General features: G+C 40.6%; 1 protein-coding gene across 2 annotated transcripts; it reads left to right on the top strand.

Annotated features, from left to right (window-relative positions):
• Positions 1-4866: 4866 nt before the first annotated feature.
• On the top strand, positions 4867-20075 carry ntn5 (netrin 5). Of its 2 annotated transcripts, none has more exons than XM_034856939.1 (7): positions 4867-5073; positions 10660-12119; positions 12436-12624; positions 14593-14646; positions 17935-17985; positions 18539-18619; positions 19483-20075. In XM_034856939.1, exons 2-7 carry the CDS (start codon positions 10670-10672, stop codon positions 20067-20069), a joined length of 2412 nt encoding a protein of 803 aa, XP_034712830.1. In that variant the 5' UTR covers positions 4867-5073; positions 10660-10669; the 3' UTR covers positions 20070-20075. The 2 variants fall into 2 exon arrangements, with proteins under 2 accessions (XP_034712830.1, XP_034712829.1); XM_034856938.1 differs by having other exon boundaries at positions 14593-14742.
• The last annotated feature ends 46 nt before the right edge of the window (positions 20076-20121 follow it).

Raw genomic sequence — 20121 nt, 5'->3', positions numbered from 1 at the left:
GGCTACATAGAAAAAGTCAAAGAGTTCAGCTCATAAAAAAATGGAGGCAAAAACAAAAGTATTGCAGTTATAATTGTTTTCAGTGATATACATAAATATGTACAGTATAGTATATAAATCACAATATGTAATTCATGTGATTACCTGATTCAATGCGCTCCATTGATAATTCTCCCCAGAACGCACAAATATCTGTGTTAAAGTTATTTACTTTAATACAAAATTTAAAGCAACTGTGACATGTAGAACAATGCAATTGTCTTTATGTGCAAACTAGAGTGGGAGTTTCTGGCACAATTTTACCATTTACAACATACAGCATGAGGATTAATGTTATTTATAGAGGGAAGAGTTTCCTCTGTAACAATAAAACACAGCTAAAAAATGTTAAAAATTTTATTTCTGGAGCTGTTATCCTTTGTGTTTTGTTTGCAGACTATATCTGCAGATGCATCTGAAATATCAATGTACTTTCTGATTATTTTATAATCCAGTATTGTCATGAAATTCAGCTGGATGTTGGAATATTTGCACAGTTGGCTCTATATCTAATGCATATTGAATACATTGTTTTCAAGTGTTACAATAAAAGATGATCTCTGAAAAAAGCCCTCCTTGTTTCATACATATTTTAGGTAATTCTATCTTGTATTTTGGTTACTTTGTAAGCCTTTTTTTCCTCAAATAACTGTTAATGTATTGTAATAATTTGTATGTTGGGCTCCTAATAAATGGTAAAAAGGCTAAAAAAGAAAAATCCTGTACCAGTACAGTCACCCATATCCATATTTGCAGATTTTGCTGATTGCTTTCAACATAACAGCTTTCATCTTTGTAAGATGCATTGTTACCTAACTTTCTTCTAATGGTCACAATATTGCTGATGAGATCAGTCAAATAAAAGCTTGAAATGTGTTACCACCAACAGAATTTTTCATACATTTGAGTTTTGTTTTTTTTTACCAAGCATGACCATACTTTAAATATGAACATCTGTCAACACCGTTTGTTTGAAATGAATTACATGCTTGACTTCTTTTGATGATAAAACAAGACCATATATTTTATCCTATTACACAGGCAGCTCATAGAGTGGTAGTGCCATTGTCATTTTATTTTGAATCTTTTATCAGACAAAAGGACTTACTGCATTGTCTTCATTTTCTTTCTGATTTAACAAAAAGATCTTGGAACGCGTTTGCATTCTGAACTTGTATTTGCTGAATTTGTAAAGGTAGATGATGGACACAAAATTAATCCTACATAATTTGTGTACAAAAAGGTGGTTGTGCTTGGTTACCCAAGCTCTAAATCTAAAACCATATAGGCTACCAGGGTGCCACACAATGACACAACGTTCCACACACCTGTTGGAATATCTGGATTTCTATTTATTGTTGTATCATCAAAAGCAGAAGGTAAAACTGGACACTGTACAGATTTTTGCTCTTGACCTCTGATCCTTAAACACAGCAGGTTAATTTGCAGTTTATTGGTGATGCATGGATGCATTGGAGAAGGTCATAGGGGAGGGAACCTGATCTCCTTGAAGATCTGCTTAGATGACAGGGGGGAAACCCCTTAAATGGACAGGATATGTGAGATACTTCTCCACGTTAATAGAGGATCTTTTTACAGCCTCTGAATCTTTATATCCCAAAGTAAAACATGCAGTGCGTGATACCAACATATTTTGTTTTTCAGAAGATACTGCTGTGGTTAAAGTTTGAACGAGACAACAGCTTAACAAACTCAAAGACATAATTAGTTTAGTAAAATTTGTACACATGAGAAATCTGATTGATGTAAAATTCTAAAACCTAATATCATCATTGCATGATTAGTTTTATGCATCATGCAATGATGAATTGATGATTGGCTTTTACCCATGCTTTTAGTATTTTTAGAAGGGCACATGTGTGTACAACCGTGCCAATGGCATACATCCTCACTGTTGTGGGAGATCAATAATATATAGACTATATGGTAGGGGGCCTAACACTGATCCTTGGGGTACACCCATTGTCTTCAGTTAATATTTCCGGTGCTCTGAGTTGAAAATGTAGGACCTTACTTTAGATTATTTGAAAATGTAAGACCTTTTTTTAGATTATTTAGATATTCTTCCATATTAATTGTTTGTAAGGGTCCTTATTAATTAAAAAGTAAAAGATTTAGCTAATCTCAATTCTAAACACAGTTTATTAGACCTTGGTAGATTATTTTAATTCCTGGACCTTCACAGTAAATGTTTCGCTTTCAGTTACTTGTAAATGTTCCACAAACGTATTACAAAACATCACTTCACGTAGCAAAAAATGCATTAAAAGGTTTTTTATGGTTGGTTCTTGATTCATTATTTTGAAACAACTGTAAACTGTAGATGGAAATAACTATTTTGTATACACATTGCATCCTCATGTTCACATTTGATCATGGAACCAAAGCACAATACCGTACTGCTGCACTTAAAATGTTTAAAGAACAGCTAATCCATCAAATAGACGTCCACATATTGTGAAATCTGCTCTTATTTTGTCATGGTGGCTTAATGTTGACTTTTATAATTATACCTCCATTGGTATTTTGTTTATTTTGATTTGAGTCTCTTAGCACACTTTTAGCTTCAGGGTGCAAACTTTGGCAGCACAAGGCACCTGTCAAGGACCACCTGCAATGTTTTATTAAGCAGTAAAAACTTTATCTTATCATTTTTAGCTTTGTTTTCTGTTATCAATATAAGTCCTTTAAATCATTCCTTAAATGGTACCAATTTAGTTCCACCTCCACCTCAGCTCTCTGTATCTCTTGTGTCTGTGTTCATGCTGCCAAAGTGCAATACTGAAGCATAAACGTGCTATTCACCCCTCAATTTTCTTTATTGCACTTGTCCTGCGTCCAAGGATAGCATTTCTTAACTGCACTGTAACTACTAGACACAGACACACACACACACACACACACACACACACACACACACACACACACACACACACACACACACACACACACACACACAGATATATGAACAATGCACACCTGGGGAAACGTTCCTCAAGGGAAGTCATCAATCAGTTTTATGGCTTTCTATGGGAAAGTTTACTCCCCTCCAATCAAGCTTCTTCCCTCCTACCACCCTCCTCCTCGATTCTCTTTCTTATATTTCCATCTGTATCAGTTTTGGTTCACATCTGAGAACAATCCCCTCCAGCCAATTAACTTCAACCATTTTTTCTTATTCCACGGAGGGATAATTGGAGCAAACTGGAGAGTGAGATCTTTGCCTGGACGATACGAGATAAGACTATTACAACTGGTTTTCCTCTGAGTCCTCAATTTTCCCGCCAGTGGTAATAAACCAGATGGTTGGAAAGCTCTACAAGGTACAACAATGTCTTTACCAAGCCATGAAATGTTGAAATCAGTCTTAAAATGTGTTTGTAAGATTTTCAATTTTTCAGTTTTCTTTTTATACATCAAATACAGCAAAATTGTTTATTTTCAGATACATTTTCAGAAAAAGGTGTGCCATCACATGATATAGATATGTTATCAGTGGTAGAAGAAGTTTTCATTTATAATTAAAGGCCACAAAAATCTATTTCTTAAATTACTTCAATGGCTTATTATGAGCAACGAGATCCTATAGAAGCAGAAGATTTTCTGCCAAAGTTAGAATAACAGCTTTATTCCAACTTTGAGAATTATACTTCTGTATTTACATTTGCCTTGAATGATTAAATGTGGGTGGGGCTTTGTTGGAACAAGTTGATGTCGCACACCTAAATGCACCAATCAGGATTCAGCAACATCTGAATAGGAATTTGGTTCCAGTTGTTGCCCACAGTCCTGATTAAGTAGTTGTTCTGCTAATTAAGGATAGACCTTTTTTCTCCAAACTTTAACTTTTATTGTTGCTCTTTTAGTGAAACATTTTATGATGAGAAATACTTACGATTTAAAAAGACATTTTCATGGGCTTTAAATAAAAGAAACAATGCTCAAAATGTAGGATAAATTAATATCAAAACAGAAGTATTCAGAATGCAAAATATTTTCCTTTCTTAGTGATACACAGGTTATTATATTATTATTATTATTATTTTTATTAATATTATAATTATCACTACTATTAATGCATACTCAAAACAGCAGTTTAATGCTGTAGTTGATTATTTCAAGTGCTGCATTGAAAATATTACACACAGGTACAGAAGTATTAGCAACAAAAACAACACCAAAAATAAAATTTGTCAATGCAGAAAAATGGCCCACGTAATGCTTTATTTATTCATTGCTATAATTATTACAATTCTTTACAAGTTGATGATATGTTTTGTATGTTAAACCATAAAAGTTAGTTATTAGTAAAAAGTGCAACATTTTCCTCTTGTGAAATAACGTATATAGTAAAATATAAAGTAGCATAAAATGGTTAACACTCAAGTAAGATACAAATGTGTATTTTATAGTGGTACTTAAATACCAAATACTTTGTACTTTGTAAATACTTTGGCACTTTGTATAAAGTCAACCGAGTTGCACAGTATCATCTAAATCGTACATTATTCAATTGGAAAAATAAGATTGTCAAAAAATTAGGGCGAGTGATGATGCTTAGCTTACAGTTCGAAGACAGACCTTCCAAAGAAAACGTTCTCCAATACATTTAAACCTTAAAGATTAAGTTACATGTAAGTGTTTCAGCCTATTAGACTCAGTTTAAAAGACAATAACCACCCTGTTTTAATTTGATAGGCTATATTTTGCATGGGAGTTTGGCAGAGATGAGCTGTCCGCGTGAAGCAGGATGGGACTCCTGGAGGTGGGACCATTGGCTCACTTCAGTTAGCCTACTATATAGAGAGACGCAACTCCCAGCTGATTAATGTATCTCTCCCACTCCCTCCCCCTCATCCAGGGCCCGGTGTATTTCCCCCTCTCGGTGCGGTTGCCTCTTGCTCTGCTCCTCTGCAGACCACCGCGCCGGAGCTGGATGTCCGGACACTTGCTGCTGCGCTTCTCTTAATGAACCAGAGAAGTGAGGAGAAGGAGAACACTGGGACGCACATGGTAAGCTGATGTATTTCTTCCGCTTTCAAAAAGAGTATTGTCTCCGGACTTTGGATGCTTGACGGGTTGGTGGAGTTTTATCTGACGTTGAAGTCGCGCGTAAAGAGATGAGACGAACGGCATGTGACCTCGTATTTTTTGTCACTGGGGGCAAAGAAAAGGCAAACATTCACATTCATACAAGTATATGCAAAATGTACTTTTGAAGAGGACAATGAATTACTGCGTTGTATTTTCTCGTCTAAATAAATAATAAAATTACCAAACGGACTAAGTACCCCGTTATTTATTTCTGACATCGCTGCTAAACTTCCCCATTGAAATATTGCCAATATGTGTGCATCAGCCTTTTTTTTACTATAGGCATTCATATTTTTTGAAACATAACTATTAAGATGTGTACATGCATTCTACTTTATTTGACTGGTTTTAGCACATACACACATTAGTCTGCAGGCCAAATGGATTTATTTGCTGTAGTTTTATTCATGCTTAATAAATTATTTCCATACAATTAATGTAAGCATACATCCAAATTTTAAAACTAAGACTGCAGTTCCTTAAAACTCCTCAATTTTAATTCAATCTTTTTACACACATTGTTGCTATAAGTTGTAGCTGGGACGATCCTATTATGAAATAATTTTAAGCAATTTGAGCAGAGATCTTTGTCATTGTGTTACGGATTAAATAAAACATAAAACTTAAAAATATGACATATGAACATAACACTGCAAGATCACGATTTTGTATTACTTGGACTGGATTTAAATTTGAAATAAGTCCTTAATGCAAAACACATACTAGACTAATTATTAAGACCTTTTATAAAACATCTGAATGAAGTCGTTAGATCGAAGTGTGATAGCCTAACGCTGTAAATATTATTTTTCCTCTCTGGGAGATAAAGCTAATCGACTGCAGCCAATTTATGCTTAACAAGTGCAATTAGCTGTGCCGAATGGAGGCAATTAGGCTCCGTGCTTCACTGTTAGCTCTTGCCAAAGTAATCAGCCTAAATATGATGAACATTTATGTTAAATGAACCGTGGACAAGTGAATCATTATTTCCCTGACTAATAAATGCAACTCCCGCAAACTGCTTGAGACTGCGGGCTGTTTTTCTTTTTTAAGGTCCATCTGTAGTTGATTACTTTCATTAAAATTCATGTGTAGAACATGTATCTAAGAACAAATATATTGTGTTTGCTTTAATAGACATATCATTGCTTCTTATAGCATAGGGCATGTGCCAATATTTCTCATGCAGTTTTACAGTCGGGCCCATAGGTGTGGGCGGTGGTTATTTAAGATTTATTTTAAATCTTAAATACAACCATTATTAATTTTTTTTTTTTTTAAACACGTTTTCCTTTTTTATAATCATTCAAATCATGGCTGATTTTATTTGTTATTGTGCTCATATAGAGTGCAGCCCTGGAGTATTTTGAGTTCATTTTCCTCTTTATTAACCCCTTGTATGATATTTTGACACAATTACAGCCGGAGGCCTTACTGTACTTTTATTTCCATCATGCCCAAGGTTGTGTTTGGCGGGACTGCAACATGAAATCACAATGATTTCATTTCCATCTGTTTTTCAATATCAACATGTGAAGTTGGAACTGCTGGAGACTGGCTTGCCAACTTGTATGAGGCTGTAAAATGAAGGGGGGGGGGGGGGGGGGGGGGGGGGGGGGGGGTGACAGGAAACTTTTAAATATCAAGTGGGTAACATGTGTTCTTTTATTCAAAAATGAAGACAGAAGGCCTTGTGGGTCAATGCAGAGGCAGAGACGCCCTTGTAGTCTGTGTGTGTGTGTGTGTGTGTGTGTGTGTGTGTGTGTGTATGAAGGTGCAGTTGTCCTCTAGGGCCCCCCGAACATGCACCAGATTGGCTGTTTGTTGGAGGTGCAAACGTGAAGGACAGAGGCCTTTTGCTAAAGATACAAGCCGTGATAATCCATTTTGAACTGTCTGTTTCTTTCACCTCCCTGGCTGCCCCACTTAAATTAGATTATTACACCTAAAACAGAACTCGTGGAATCTGCTCCGCGTGGAATAACACACAGATGGGATTCAACTGTGCAGGCAGGAATGCAGTTTGAGAATACAGACCACATACGTAGCCTTTCTCTTCTCACCCGAAAGCCCAGTGTTGTATTTCTGACCGGCTGAGGACAATTGCAAATTAACAAAGGTGTCAGTTTGGTAACATGCACCAACAGGTGCCTTGGTTCAGCTTCAAACATGTCAGCTATAGGAGAGAGAGCCTATATAATTGATCATATTTACTGATAGGCTCTGTATCTTAAAGCAGAGAATGTCGATCCCTGGGAAGTCTCCCCAGTGACTGATACTATAATACAACTGTATGAACCCATGTTTAGGCTTTTGAAACTTATCACTAAGAAGCAAATAGATTTTAGATTGAAAATTTTTCCCTCCGTTTTTCTGGCCAGTGCTGCTTGCCCATGACGAGGAATGTTAAAACGTGTGAGACAGGCCAAATCCAGCTCATCTGCTCACCACAACAGCTCCAGACTAGACAGGCCCACAGCTCCAAAGAGAGTTAACAGGTAGCAAGAGAGACTACCACACACACCAGAGCTTCCTACGCTTCATTTTCATAATTTACAGTCCAAATTTCCTGCTAAACCACAATGAATGAAGTGAATCAAGCTCTAAAAGCATACATTTATTGGTTGGAACTGAAAAATTCCCGTGTTTCTACTCCTTGAGGTCCTATTCTAGTCTCACTTTCTTATGTTCCTTGCCCTTTCATCTTAGAACAGCCATTAAGATGACAACAGAAGATATGCATTACATAAATACATGCAATTTATGTAATGCATTTATGTAATGCAAATTTGATCCAAAGGTATAAGTCAATAAAACATGCAAACTTCCAATGAGGGGGCAATTAAAAAATAAAAAAGAAGCAATGCAAATGCACAACTCCTTGTTATTTCAACTTCTAATCCATACATGTTTCTCTTCTTGACATTCATCAGACTAATTTCAGCATTACAAAGAATAGAAGTAAAATGGCATTAGGAAATAGGGACTGAAGAGCACGAACATAAGCGTCACTTTCCTCACTCTCCACTGTTCGACTATGCTGTAAACATGCCCCCAGGTTGTCAGCAAGTATTTTTCCAGCCCACTGCCAGCCAAGCATAGCTGCTTCTAAAGATCACCTGCCGGAGATGTTGATCTCATCTTACCACTATTTGGCTGTATAAGCTTTTTGAAAGACAGAGGTTGCTGGCAAGTTACTTCAAAACTTTAATGTTTTCAAAATGGAACCATATTTGTTTTCTTTAAGGGTTATTATTGTAAGTTATACTTCAACTTGATGTTTACTGCAGAAAAGTAAAAGGGGGTGATGGCCTCTTTCAAACACGTGCCATTTTTAGTGCATTGACAAAAGAATTGGTGGTAAATAGTTATGACATCACTTTCTCCTTATCATATGGCACTTAACAACATGTTCTTCCAACACCTCGCCTGTGTTAATTCATGAAAAGCAGCAGAGAACAACCGTTGAAACCATAGGCGGTGGGTTATGGTGGTGATGCCAGATCTGGTTTCGGAGGAGAGAGTCTGTATTTGGCCAAGAGGGGCGCATTAAAAACCTCAGGGGCCTCTCTCGGATGAGCGTCCATTTATCAAAGTGGTTGTAATGGGCCAATGTTTAATTAGTCATGTAATGTGACAAAGAGAAGAGCAAGTGTATGTCATGGGAATGTTAAACAACCACCCCCTTCCTCTACTAGCCTTGTGTGTTTCACTCATCCCATTCCGGCTACGCTCACTTGTCATTCCTCATTTGGAGTGAATTCTTCCACCACTTGCCTGAATCCTTTAATAACCTTTACTCTGCTCATAATCCCTCTGGCATCGTCTTCCTTTCTTATACAGCCAGAGCACTGACACTAAATGAAACCAGAGTCCTAATTAATCATCCGATCAACTTATCCTCAAGTCCTGCTTTTTATCAAGGCATTTAGGTTCCCGTGGGGCATGTAGCGACACGTCAGGAATGACCAGCCAAGGAATTCTGGACCCCAGGAATGTGGCACCAGGGTCACAGTTAGACCGCTTATGACTGAACTACTTGCTTGTAGCGTTTCCTGTAGCAACACCACAAAACAGATTTGCCCCTGTTGCGCCTGATCTTGGATTTTGTCCTCAACCAGGTTTGGGCGATCCACTTTCTAGCAGGTCTCTGCTTTTGGAAGGTCAGGAGCAGAGCAGTTTGTCCGAGGCAGCTGAGGGAGGGCCAAGGCCTCCTAGCAGGCCTCTCAGAGCTGTGTGGTCCCTGAGGGCAGCCTCATATTTCGGTCGTTGGCTAATTGAGCGGGATGACGAGGCCGGAGAGGCTCTCAGCCACGTCTTCTCCTACCGGTTTGGTTTATGCAGCCCTGCTGACTTTGCTGTCAGTGTCAAACGCTTGTTAGGACATCATTAATCTCGCAGCAGTTAAGAATATTCTCAGAAAAGAATGATGGGGGCAGGTGACAGATGGACAGGGACACGGAAGGGTAGAAAAAAGGTTATTTGAACATTTGAAACTATTGTGGTTATTGATAAGAAAATGACAGTCCTTTTAAGAAACAAGAATGACCTACAAGTAAGAGGTGGCAGGTGTTGAACCTTCTTAGCAAGAAACAAATAAAAAATAGTATCGGGAATGTGCTTCTGGGTTTCATGTGAGTGGTAAAAACAATAAATCACTGCTTCCCGACAAAGCTCATGCATTGTTCGTTTCGTCCAAATGTCAAAATTAATGCTCTCGGGTTTTAAATCTTGACAGAGGAATAAATTACACTCATCAGCAGTTGTAAGAGACGGGAAGGGATTTGTTCATGCAGTAGATGTACACAAGTCTGTATTTGTCTTTACCGCAGAAGTTTCCATGCAGGGGCTCAAGCCGAACACACATAAATCATTTCCTACCATTCTCAAGACTAATCCCCTAACTCCTCTCCTTCCCTCCTCTCATTTCATTTCATTCTGTCTTTTTTCTCATCCTCTCTTTTCTGCTCGATAACACTTCACACCACTCATGTCAGGCCTCTGGCTCGCCTGCAGCACTGACCGACGGTAAAGTGATTTGAAAAGGAGAGCCATAAACGTGATGGATGTGGTCCAGCTCCGGGTTTAGCCTCAGCTGTTGGGCATGTTTTTTGTCATTTCAGACAGACCCACTGGGTGTGCGCCTTCTTCACCCGCACTCATCCACTTCTCTCGGGGTTGAGGGGAGTTTTAAGAAAAATTTGTTCGTAAAGGCTGTCAAGGCCATGGGTTCAAACCAGTGGCCGACACTACTGTGAAGATCAGGGATTACATTTTTACGGGATGATATCTTTACTGGCATCTACTGAAAGCCAATAAGGTGCCGTTTAAGTGATGCAGGGAGCTGGTGTTGTGTTTTCAATAAAGGCACAGGTGGTCTATCTTATATTTCCTTCTTTGACTTTAAATGGAAGTCATATAAATCAATTCGTTTGTGTGCTTTTTTATTTTATGATCTAGCTCCAATGGTCTTCTCTTAAAAATAAACCTTTTTTTCTTCCACAGGCTCGATGACATGATGTTCCTGTACTTTTCCCTTCCCCCGTCCACCTTTCTTTTCCCCATTTCCCTTCTAGTCCTCTTTTTCTTTCCTCCATCCCTCATCTCCTCTTCCCTTTCCCACACCCCATTGAGCTGGACATCACCTCATGACCCCTGCTACTACCTGGACGGCCGCCCGCGACACTGCCTGTCGGACTTTATTAACGCGGCCTATGGCGTCCCAGCCAATGCTAGCCACTCGCTACAAGGGCCTGATTTTGACAACATCACCACCTTGACGGACCTGCACAACCCTCACAACCTCACATGCTGGATGGCTCACAAAGGTCTTGATGCCGGAGAATGGGTCCTCACACTACCTCTGGGCCGCCGCTTTGAGATCACCTACATAAGTTTGCAGTTTTGCCAACAGGGGGAACCATCGGACCCAATCTCCATCTCCATACTCAAGTCGATGGACTTTGGACGCACCTGGAGGTCGATGCAGCATTACTCCAGCGACTGCCAAGGAAACTTTGGGCTGCCTTCCCAGACAGTGGCCCAGGCAAGACACCAAGAAACAGAGCCCCTGTGCTCAGACCCTCGCCCCCTACAAAAGCAGAGGGGCGGCATGGTGTTGGCCTTCTCCACACTGGATGGACGACCATCCTCTCCTGATTTTGACCATAGCCACACCCTCCAGGACTGGGTGACAGCCACGGACATCCGTGTGGTCTTTCACCAGGTGTCCATAGATGCCAAGGTAGGCACCTTGGACAAGAAAGAGAAAGCACGATGGTGGGATGGTCCAGTAGATGACAGAGGGACTGGGCTTCTGAGGTGGAGATCAGGCTCCAAGGGAAACACCAGAGATCAGGTGGACAAGTTAATCACAGATAATACACTGGCTTTTTTTGAGAGTGAGACAAAAAACTCAGAGATAAGGCGGAAGAACAAAGGGGAGAAAGTGGACAAACATAGAAGGAAGGGTAATTATAAAGGGTCAGGTCAAGACGAAGATGGACACAATATGACTAGCAAAGAAAGGGGTGAAAGTTATGGCACGGGCACACTTGCTTCCCCAAAAAAAGGCAGTAAAGCCAAGGGGCCGGGCCGCAAGAAGGAAAACAATGATTGGCCCTCTTGCCCAAATGGAGGTTGTAATTGGACAGTTGAGGGGCGGAGCAGGAACAACAAAGGGTGGGAACTGAGGAAGAGGAGAAACAATAATCCCAATACAAAACAAAGTTCAAGGAATTTGCAGGTGGCCCCACACTCTGCTCCTCTTGCCCTCTCAGATCTGCAGGTTGGCGGCAGGTGTAAATGTAACGGACACGCTTCCAAGTGTCGCCGTGATGACACAGGTCAGGCAGTGTGCATATGTGAGCATCACACGGCTGGGCCAGACTGTGATGTGTGCGAGGATTTCTACTGCGACAGACCGTGGCATCGAGCTACACCCACACACCCAAACCCCTGTGTTGGTGAGTTCTGCATCCCATGGCTGAATTAAATTATATGGGGAATGTGTTCAAATAGTATCAAAAACAGATCCCAGATTTTGTTAGACCCTTCCTGAGTGGCAAACACCCATGTCTTTCAAAGACATCAGCTCCAATGGTGTCACAGTGTAGGTGCATCTTCATTACTAAACAATGATGCCACCAAATAAGCATTTCTTTTGTTGTTCCCAACCCCTGAACCTGAAAGTTACCCTTCATAAAGAACGTTATCCAAAACAGTGGATGTGATATCTTGTGATTTCCTTAGTTGGTATTTCCTTTTCCCTGCCTTGTCTAGCATGTGAGTGCAACGGCCACTCAAACAAGTGCCGCTTCAGCATGGAGGTGTTTCAGCAGTCGGGCCGACGGAGCGGAGGTGTGTGTCAGAAGTGTCGCCACAACACGGCCGGACGTCACTGCCAGTACTGCCAGAACGGATACACCCGGGACCGCAGCAAGCCGCAGAACCACCGCAAGGCCTGCCAACGTTAGTCCATGTGTGTGTGTGTGTGTGTGTGTGTGTGTACAGGGTTATGGGGAAGCAGGATTGTGTATTTGTGCATATGCATGAGTGAATAACTCACATAACTAACTGCATTCCTGGACAATGAAAAGCAAGTCATAGTGTGAGAGACGGTGTTTATGTCTGACTGTCTGAGTGCATGTGTGTCTGTGTGTGTTTACATGGCTACTCAGTCTCTGTCCGGGCGTACAGAAGTGTTTATGGGGTGGTTACATTGTGAGAGCAACAGCTATTCATGTTAGCAATACACACACAAAAACATTTAAAAAGCCCACTGAGCTGCCACCTGTATCCCCATCGTTACCACTGACAGGCATCTGCCGTGACCCATAACCTTTGACTAGTCATATGTCCTAAGTGACTGTGACACTCTGGCATGCTTGTGTGAAAGCTTGACCACGGGCCTAATATATACAAGGTTAATGGTCTCTTTTTGAGCTTGACACACGTGCAGGGATAAAAATATAAGAGCTATGATTAAATATCCCCATATTTTATCACTTATGATGCATGAAACAAGAAACTGCAAATTCATATCCTTCACCACACAGCCTTACATCTCAGCTTTGATTTATTGATGCTATATTTCACTGAATTACCCTTTAGAGCTCAATTACTCATTTTGTGCAGTCAGATTGTTTGGACTCATTGTAAGGATTTGTGTAAATATTACTAGAGGTTGAACAGAGCGGCTGAAGGGTGGCTTCCTCTCTCTCTGTCTTCTCTCACCGGGTCGGGTAGTGGGAAATAGAAAGCTTTGCAATATAAACTGTGGCAGTAATCATTATACAGCATCACATCAACCAACATAAAGGGATATGAATCAGAAAATAATTTAATTGAGATACAGGATTGGTCTCCATCTTTGTGGGCTAAAAGCACCTAGCGATAATTCTGGCAAAAACTCCAGGACCATATTGTTTAACACTTGGCAAATATACTGTAACCAAACCACCCCCAGCATCATGTTGATAGCTCTATGGAGGAATTTGTCTTTGTTTACCCAACAAAATTGTGTAGTAGTCACAGACTTTGACACAAGTTTGTGCTTAATATAGCGTTTATATCATATCATAACTGAACATGCTTTCTTGTTGTTACAACCTGATGCAGTCTATTTACAAAGCCAGGGCAACTCAACCAAATCCACTTACTTGTTTCTATTCTTGTTTCATATTCATGCAAATGAAACGTATTTACATGAGGAAGCTCCCCAGTGCAACCAGTCTTGGCTACTAAAAACCTTCACTGGGTATCTGAACCAACCACAAGACTACTATGACTGTTATGTGAAGGGGGCCGATCGCAGTATCGTAATAATGCACAGAAAATGATCAACCAACTCCCTTGAGCCCTATGGACACACTTTACAATAAGGTACACAAAAAAGGGTAGTTACGAATGATTAGCTACTCTTTTTCAAAGGGTTGTTACCCTTTTAAGAAGGGTAGTTGTCCTCGGGATTCCCCAGTTAGAGCTGGTTGATGTGGCTCGGGAAAGGGAAGTTATTAATGTATGACCGTTCTTACACTCTGATTGGTGTGATACGAACAATTCATAAATCCCACGTGAAGCCTGAAAGGATTTCTGCACTGATTTCTACGTTTATAAATGAAGGCAATCGGACTAAAGAGACAGATATTTCAATAAAAAGCAAGAGGAGGACAGCAAAACAGAGATCCAAGGAGGGTGGATATTGGATACACAGGTGATGGACAGAGACACAACTTCAAATAAATGCTAACATTTGCTGATGTGAAAGTACACCTGTTTGGCATGTCTGACACGTCCACATTAGCTCAAAGGTTATATTTCTGTTGGATCTTCAGTTTGTTTTGATGCCTCCAAGTTGCTAAAAATACATTGCTGCTTTAACCTCCAGGCTACAAAACAAATCCATGTCAGTTTTAATCTTCTCTTTCTTTTTTTCAGCCTGCCAGTGCCATCCTTTGGGAGCAGTGGGTCACTGGTGTAACCAGACATCAGGTCAGTGCCTGTGTCGAGAAGGGGTTACCGGCCTCAGGTGTAACCGCTGTGCTCCGGGTTACAAACAGGGCAAGTCCCCTCTGCGGCCCTGCATACGTGAGTCCGGCATTAATGTTTATTTTGAATCAGAGTCAGTAATGTATCATTAAATGGAGGTCAGTGTATAACTCCCAACTCCAAGGCCAATTAAGTTGTGGGGCACCCAAAACGTTTTAAAACGGGAGTTTTAGGAAGCCACCTAACAAAACAGGCAAAGGGCAGAAACTGAACCCCAAGAAAAATAGAAACTAATGCAAAATAAAACCAGCAACCTCACCGCAAGTAGCCAATTCCTTTTCCCGTTTTCCCCTTCTCCTGAAGCACTTTTAACTCAGCCTTCACTAATTGGAATCTACCACCTGCACAGTTGATTATAAGGTGAGCTAACATGAGAAAGTTACATTAACACTTTGTTTTTGAAAATAACATTACAATTAGATAGATCAGTTACTGTGCTGACATTACTATTTACACATATACAACAATAGGCACCCCAAGTACTATAAAAATGTCATTCACTTTGGAAATATATTACCTATTGTTCAACACCTTAGGAGTGCCCAGCCCCTCAGGACCTAATCAGGCACACCTGCATACACTCTCCTTGATTAAGCTGGTGAGCAGGCAGAACCATAGCGAAATACTACAATAAACCTATAAACCAAACGGGCCTACGTCAAATAATAAAGTAACCTTGCAAATAAACTAAAAATTACACTAAAATTAAGGATTAGGCAGACACAAAACATTGTTAATTTTGTGAACAGAGGCAAGTGAAAAGGGAGAAGGACAGCATTTTCACAGTCAGAAAAATGACAACTTTGTCACTAGTTATTTGTCCTAACATTTAAAACAACCCATTATCCGACCTATTGGTGTGCTAATATTGGAATTTGTCTCCAAGAACCAAAGGCAGAGGTACTTAGTATGATTAGTGCCGACAAAACCCTTTGGGCAAGAAGTCCCTGCCCCTAATGCTGGTTTCTCTTTAAAATGGTTGCAATTGTTCCCAAACCATGTTTGTATCATTTCAGTTGCTGTTGCCTAATATTATAACTATGCCATTGCTTTTAAGGGAGCAGAAAACATATCATAATAGGAATCTTGGATTAGTTGTCCGAGGACTTGTTCAATATGGATTGTGAGTCTTAATTTATTAAATACAAAATATTCTCTATGCATTCGATGCATGCCACCCTGCTCAAATCAATCACAGACATTTATTAGTTTGTTGTCAGTCACGACAAAGTGCATTTTCTCCTTCAACCTCATTTGCTTGGCCTTGATGGATTAAACCTATCAAGCTAGCTAAACCTATATCAAGTAGTAGCTCAATATAAAAGAGGCCGCTGCTGTCCACACTAATTTGGCCAAATCTCCCAGCGTGTCCCCTTTTTATCATCCCTAGAGAGGGTTTCCATAGCAGCGTTAACATGAGCTGACCGCTACAGAGAAACCTAATCTCCAACTGATGTGGAATCAGCGTCAGATCAATTGGATTGTTGCTACTCATACCTCTGTTCCTGGCCAGCATCAAACCTCGGCCACGAGCGCTAATCCACTTGCACTACTCTGGCTAACTGCACGAGTGCCAACAACGACACAGGCACTGGAGCTGTGTACTGTAACCTCCAATCAGGTGAAATAGGGAGCCAGCAGCGACAAGGTTCACACCTGTTGTGCAGCTCAAAAGGCCCTTCATTACATGGGCCCAGACTCGTAACTCTTTCAGTGAAAGGAGTGAGTGAAAGAAAACCTTGTTTGTTTTTACTGCCAGACCATCTCAGGCTATGTATAGCATCTCTAACCCCCTACTACCACCTCTAACTCTAACACCCCTGCCTCTCATCAGACAGACCAAAAGGCATGCAGCAGCCAGGCTAAACTTAAAGTTAGCTCCCACTGAACCTTTGTATCCACACCTTGAACAGCTCAGGAAGCTTAGAGTATTAAGTATGTGTCCCTGCTCTCCTTCCTTACAATGGTAAAACACATTATTTGTTAAAAAAATAAACAAATACTTTCAATACCTATTAAATAACCAAAATGAAGTTTGTTTCGTTAAACAAACAATAGACAAGTTACAATGGGTTACATTTTTGTACAGCAAACTGCATTTTCTCTTAAAGTGTCCCTGTTATGCTTTTTGGCTTTCCCCCTTTCTTTTGTTGTGTTAACTTACCATCTCCAACAGAAAACAATTCACAAACTGTAAAGCTCTATTTTAGTCCAGTCTTTACTTCTGTGATGAACATGTGTCACTTTGTAACACACGTTATGTAATAATGTTAGTGTGACATGCCTTCAAACTCTGCTACTGACTGGCTAGTAGCCTTACCTAGATTCTGCGCATGTGTGACTCCCAACAAAGATGGAACAGAAGTGAGATGCCTCACTCGGCAGCTAAAACAGAGACCTATGGTGTTTTTTGAAAATTAAACCATGTAAGCCTATTCTGGAAAAACCTCTAAATACAATTATGAACCTGAAAATGAGCATAGTATGAGCTCTTTTAGATCATCCAAAGTCAGAGTGCATTTTAGGTATTAGATAGGTGATGGTCATCTTTGTGTTGTTTTGTTTACTTTTTTTCGCTGAGATATTTAATGGTTTGATATATTTGTTAAGGTAAAGTTTGTGGTCAACCACTTTTTTTTGAAGAATTTGTTTTTTTTAATAAAAAATAAAAAAATCCTTGCAGCCAGATATCCAAAACGTATTTAAACAATACAACCAGCCCTGCTCACTCAGGTATACTGCATTTACTATACTGTACATACAAACACACAGAACCTTTCTGTCTTTTAAAAGTGGTGGTGTAGGGTGTCACTGGCCCAGTTGTGTCAGAGAGGACAGGACATGGACAGAGTGTGAACTTGGTAAAATATGGCAGCACTGCAACACACACTTTTACAGGAGGTCTGGGTATTGTAATGTATAAGCCAGTTCACAAACATACAGTCAACTTTAATACACTATATTTAAGTGTTTTAGAAAAAAAAAAAAAAGTGATAGTTTGACCTTATTAAATAACCAAAAGTAAAGTTTGTATCTGTGTGTGTGTGTGTGTTGAGCACTTAACTGAGCAGTTTCTGGGCCATAAAAGGACCACACACACCTCATTGCCCCAAGCATTGTACACAAAACACACACTCGGTCTGCCACAACCTGACAGCTCATGTGGGTACGCTGAAGCTTCTCTGTGTATCAGTTTCTGTCACCTGTTTGAAGCTGTGTTTATGTTTGCAGGAATTCAAGAGGTTGCTCCAACCCCAATGTATCAACCTCAGTACAGCATAGGTGAGAAGATCTACAGGCTGAAATTACACAGTTGAAATTTATTCTGGATTTGTATTGTTCATTTGAGTCAAACTTTGGGTTAGTCCACTCCAATGCTTCTGCAATGTATCTCTTTTGATCCTTTTATAAATTACCTCGTAACAATTAGAAAAGATGCTATAATAAAATATAATAATAGATTAAATGTGTTTGGATACTCTGCAAATTCCACTTTAAGGAAAACACGCCTTTGCCATAATAATAATTCACACTCTAAACTATCATTCAAACCCTGTTGATGCCACATCATGTCAAACATATCAATGTATCATCCACTCCTGCTTTAACTCTTCATGCAGTAGCTAACCACTCCCTCCTAGTGGCGGCTTCAGGAATGTCCCACCTGCTGCAGTTGAGGTCATCTGTTAGTCACAAGATACTGTGATGACAAATAGAAGCAGCCATATTGTAATTAGGGGAAAAGACATGTGCTGATATGCTTGCTATGAAATAATACCCTCTCATTTGATGCATTCTCCCTCCCTCTGTCTCTTTCTCTCTCTCTCTGTGATAGCGGAGGAGTGTGTTTCATACTGCCAGCCTTCTCAGGTTAAAGTCAGAATGAACTTGGAGACCTATTGTCTGAAGGACTTTGGTTAGTGTCATGTTTTTTTATTTATTACCTTGTCAAAAAGAAAAATAATGTTCTTAAACTTTTCATTCCCTTCCCTTTCCCCCGAAACGAAATTTAAATATAATCTAGCCTACTGTAGACACTAAAATACACTTTTTTTAGAGCTACATTGTGTAACGTTTGTAGTTGTTCATTATCAAAATCAATGTTGCCCGTTCACAGACTTGTCCTTTTTTATTAATATTGACCACTACCTTCAATTTCAAGTATTGCGCTGGCATGAACTGGGGTAGACTCTTTATAGTCATGGGCCATCTTGAAATTCGTTAGCCAGTAAGGGACATACAGGCTATACTGCTCCTCTTTTCGCGTTTCGACTCACAACTGCTGCTAATGGATATCGTCGCTTCCCATTCCCGGCAAGTTTGAAAAAGAAAATACGGAGGACCACATGTATTCAAAATCCAAATTTTAATTTTTCGCCCAGAAAAAGAAAACCGATATTGAAAAGTGCAAGATACTGGCGTCATCAGAAAACATTGGAGCTTCTTTGGACGCACACACCAAATCCTAACTAGTTAATTATCCTCCGGACCGCTGCAGTCTTTGTCCGCTTGTGGTGTGAAACGCGCGTCCACGCCACTCTCTGACATGCACTCGAACAACCACTGTTTATGGATGGCCTGTTGTACATTGTCGCTTTTTGAAGCGTGGCGGCTACCATAGCTGCAATGTGTACGATGAACTGCGTGGCGAGAGAGAGTTCATTGCGATGTAGGATTTCCACGCTCGATGGGAGAAATTCTTACACAATGTAGCATTAATGATGAAAAATGTTATTTCAAAAATACAATATATATATATTGCATCTCTGTCTTTCTCAGTGTTGAAGGTGCAGGTGAGAGAGATGGAGCGTTCAGGTCCCTGGTGGCAGTTCTCCATCTTAGTTCAAACTGTCTTCCGCACGGGGTCCAACTCGCGCATCCGCAGGGGCTCCCAGTCCCTCTGGGTCCCCGACCGGGACCTTGGCTGCGGCTGCCCTGCCCTCCAAGTGGGTCGGACCTTCCTTCTGATTGGTGCAGAGGAAGGGGAGCGGGGCTGGGGCCCTGAGGAGAGGCGGCTGGTGGCAGATCGCTCCACTCTGGCCCTCCAGTGGCGGGAACACTGGAGCCCCAAGCTGAGGGGCTTCCGTGGGCAGGACAAGAGGGGCCGTTGCCCCCCGAAATCCCCCTACAATAACCAGCACCCCCATCACAGAAAGCCCCAGTCTGGGTACATTCCCCCTCACCTGCTACATGAGAAACACACCGAGCCTCACAGTGTGGACACACACTCTCTGAAAATGGAGGACACTCAAACCTTAGTGGCACCACACACACACTCTCACACGGAGACAGAGGTAAAAGCCACAGAGGTGACCCCCTTGCCAACTTCACCCGCTCTGGTTTGCTCTTCTCAAACTCCTGGTTGAGAAACAGAAAACACAAAGAGACCAAGGAGAAGAAAAGTGCTCTTGTCAGACT

The sequence above is a fragment of the Etheostoma cragini genome, chromosome 19 (assembly GCF_013103735.1).
Source record: "Etheostoma cragini isolate CJK2018 chromosome 19, CSU_Ecrag_1.0, whole genome shotgun sequence".
NCBI lineage: Eukaryota > Metazoa > Chordata > Actinopteri > Perciformes > Percidae > Etheostoma > Etheostoma cragini.
The sequence above is the reverse complement of the archived record's forward strand: the minus strand, read 5'-3'. Positions and strand labels throughout refer to the sequence as shown.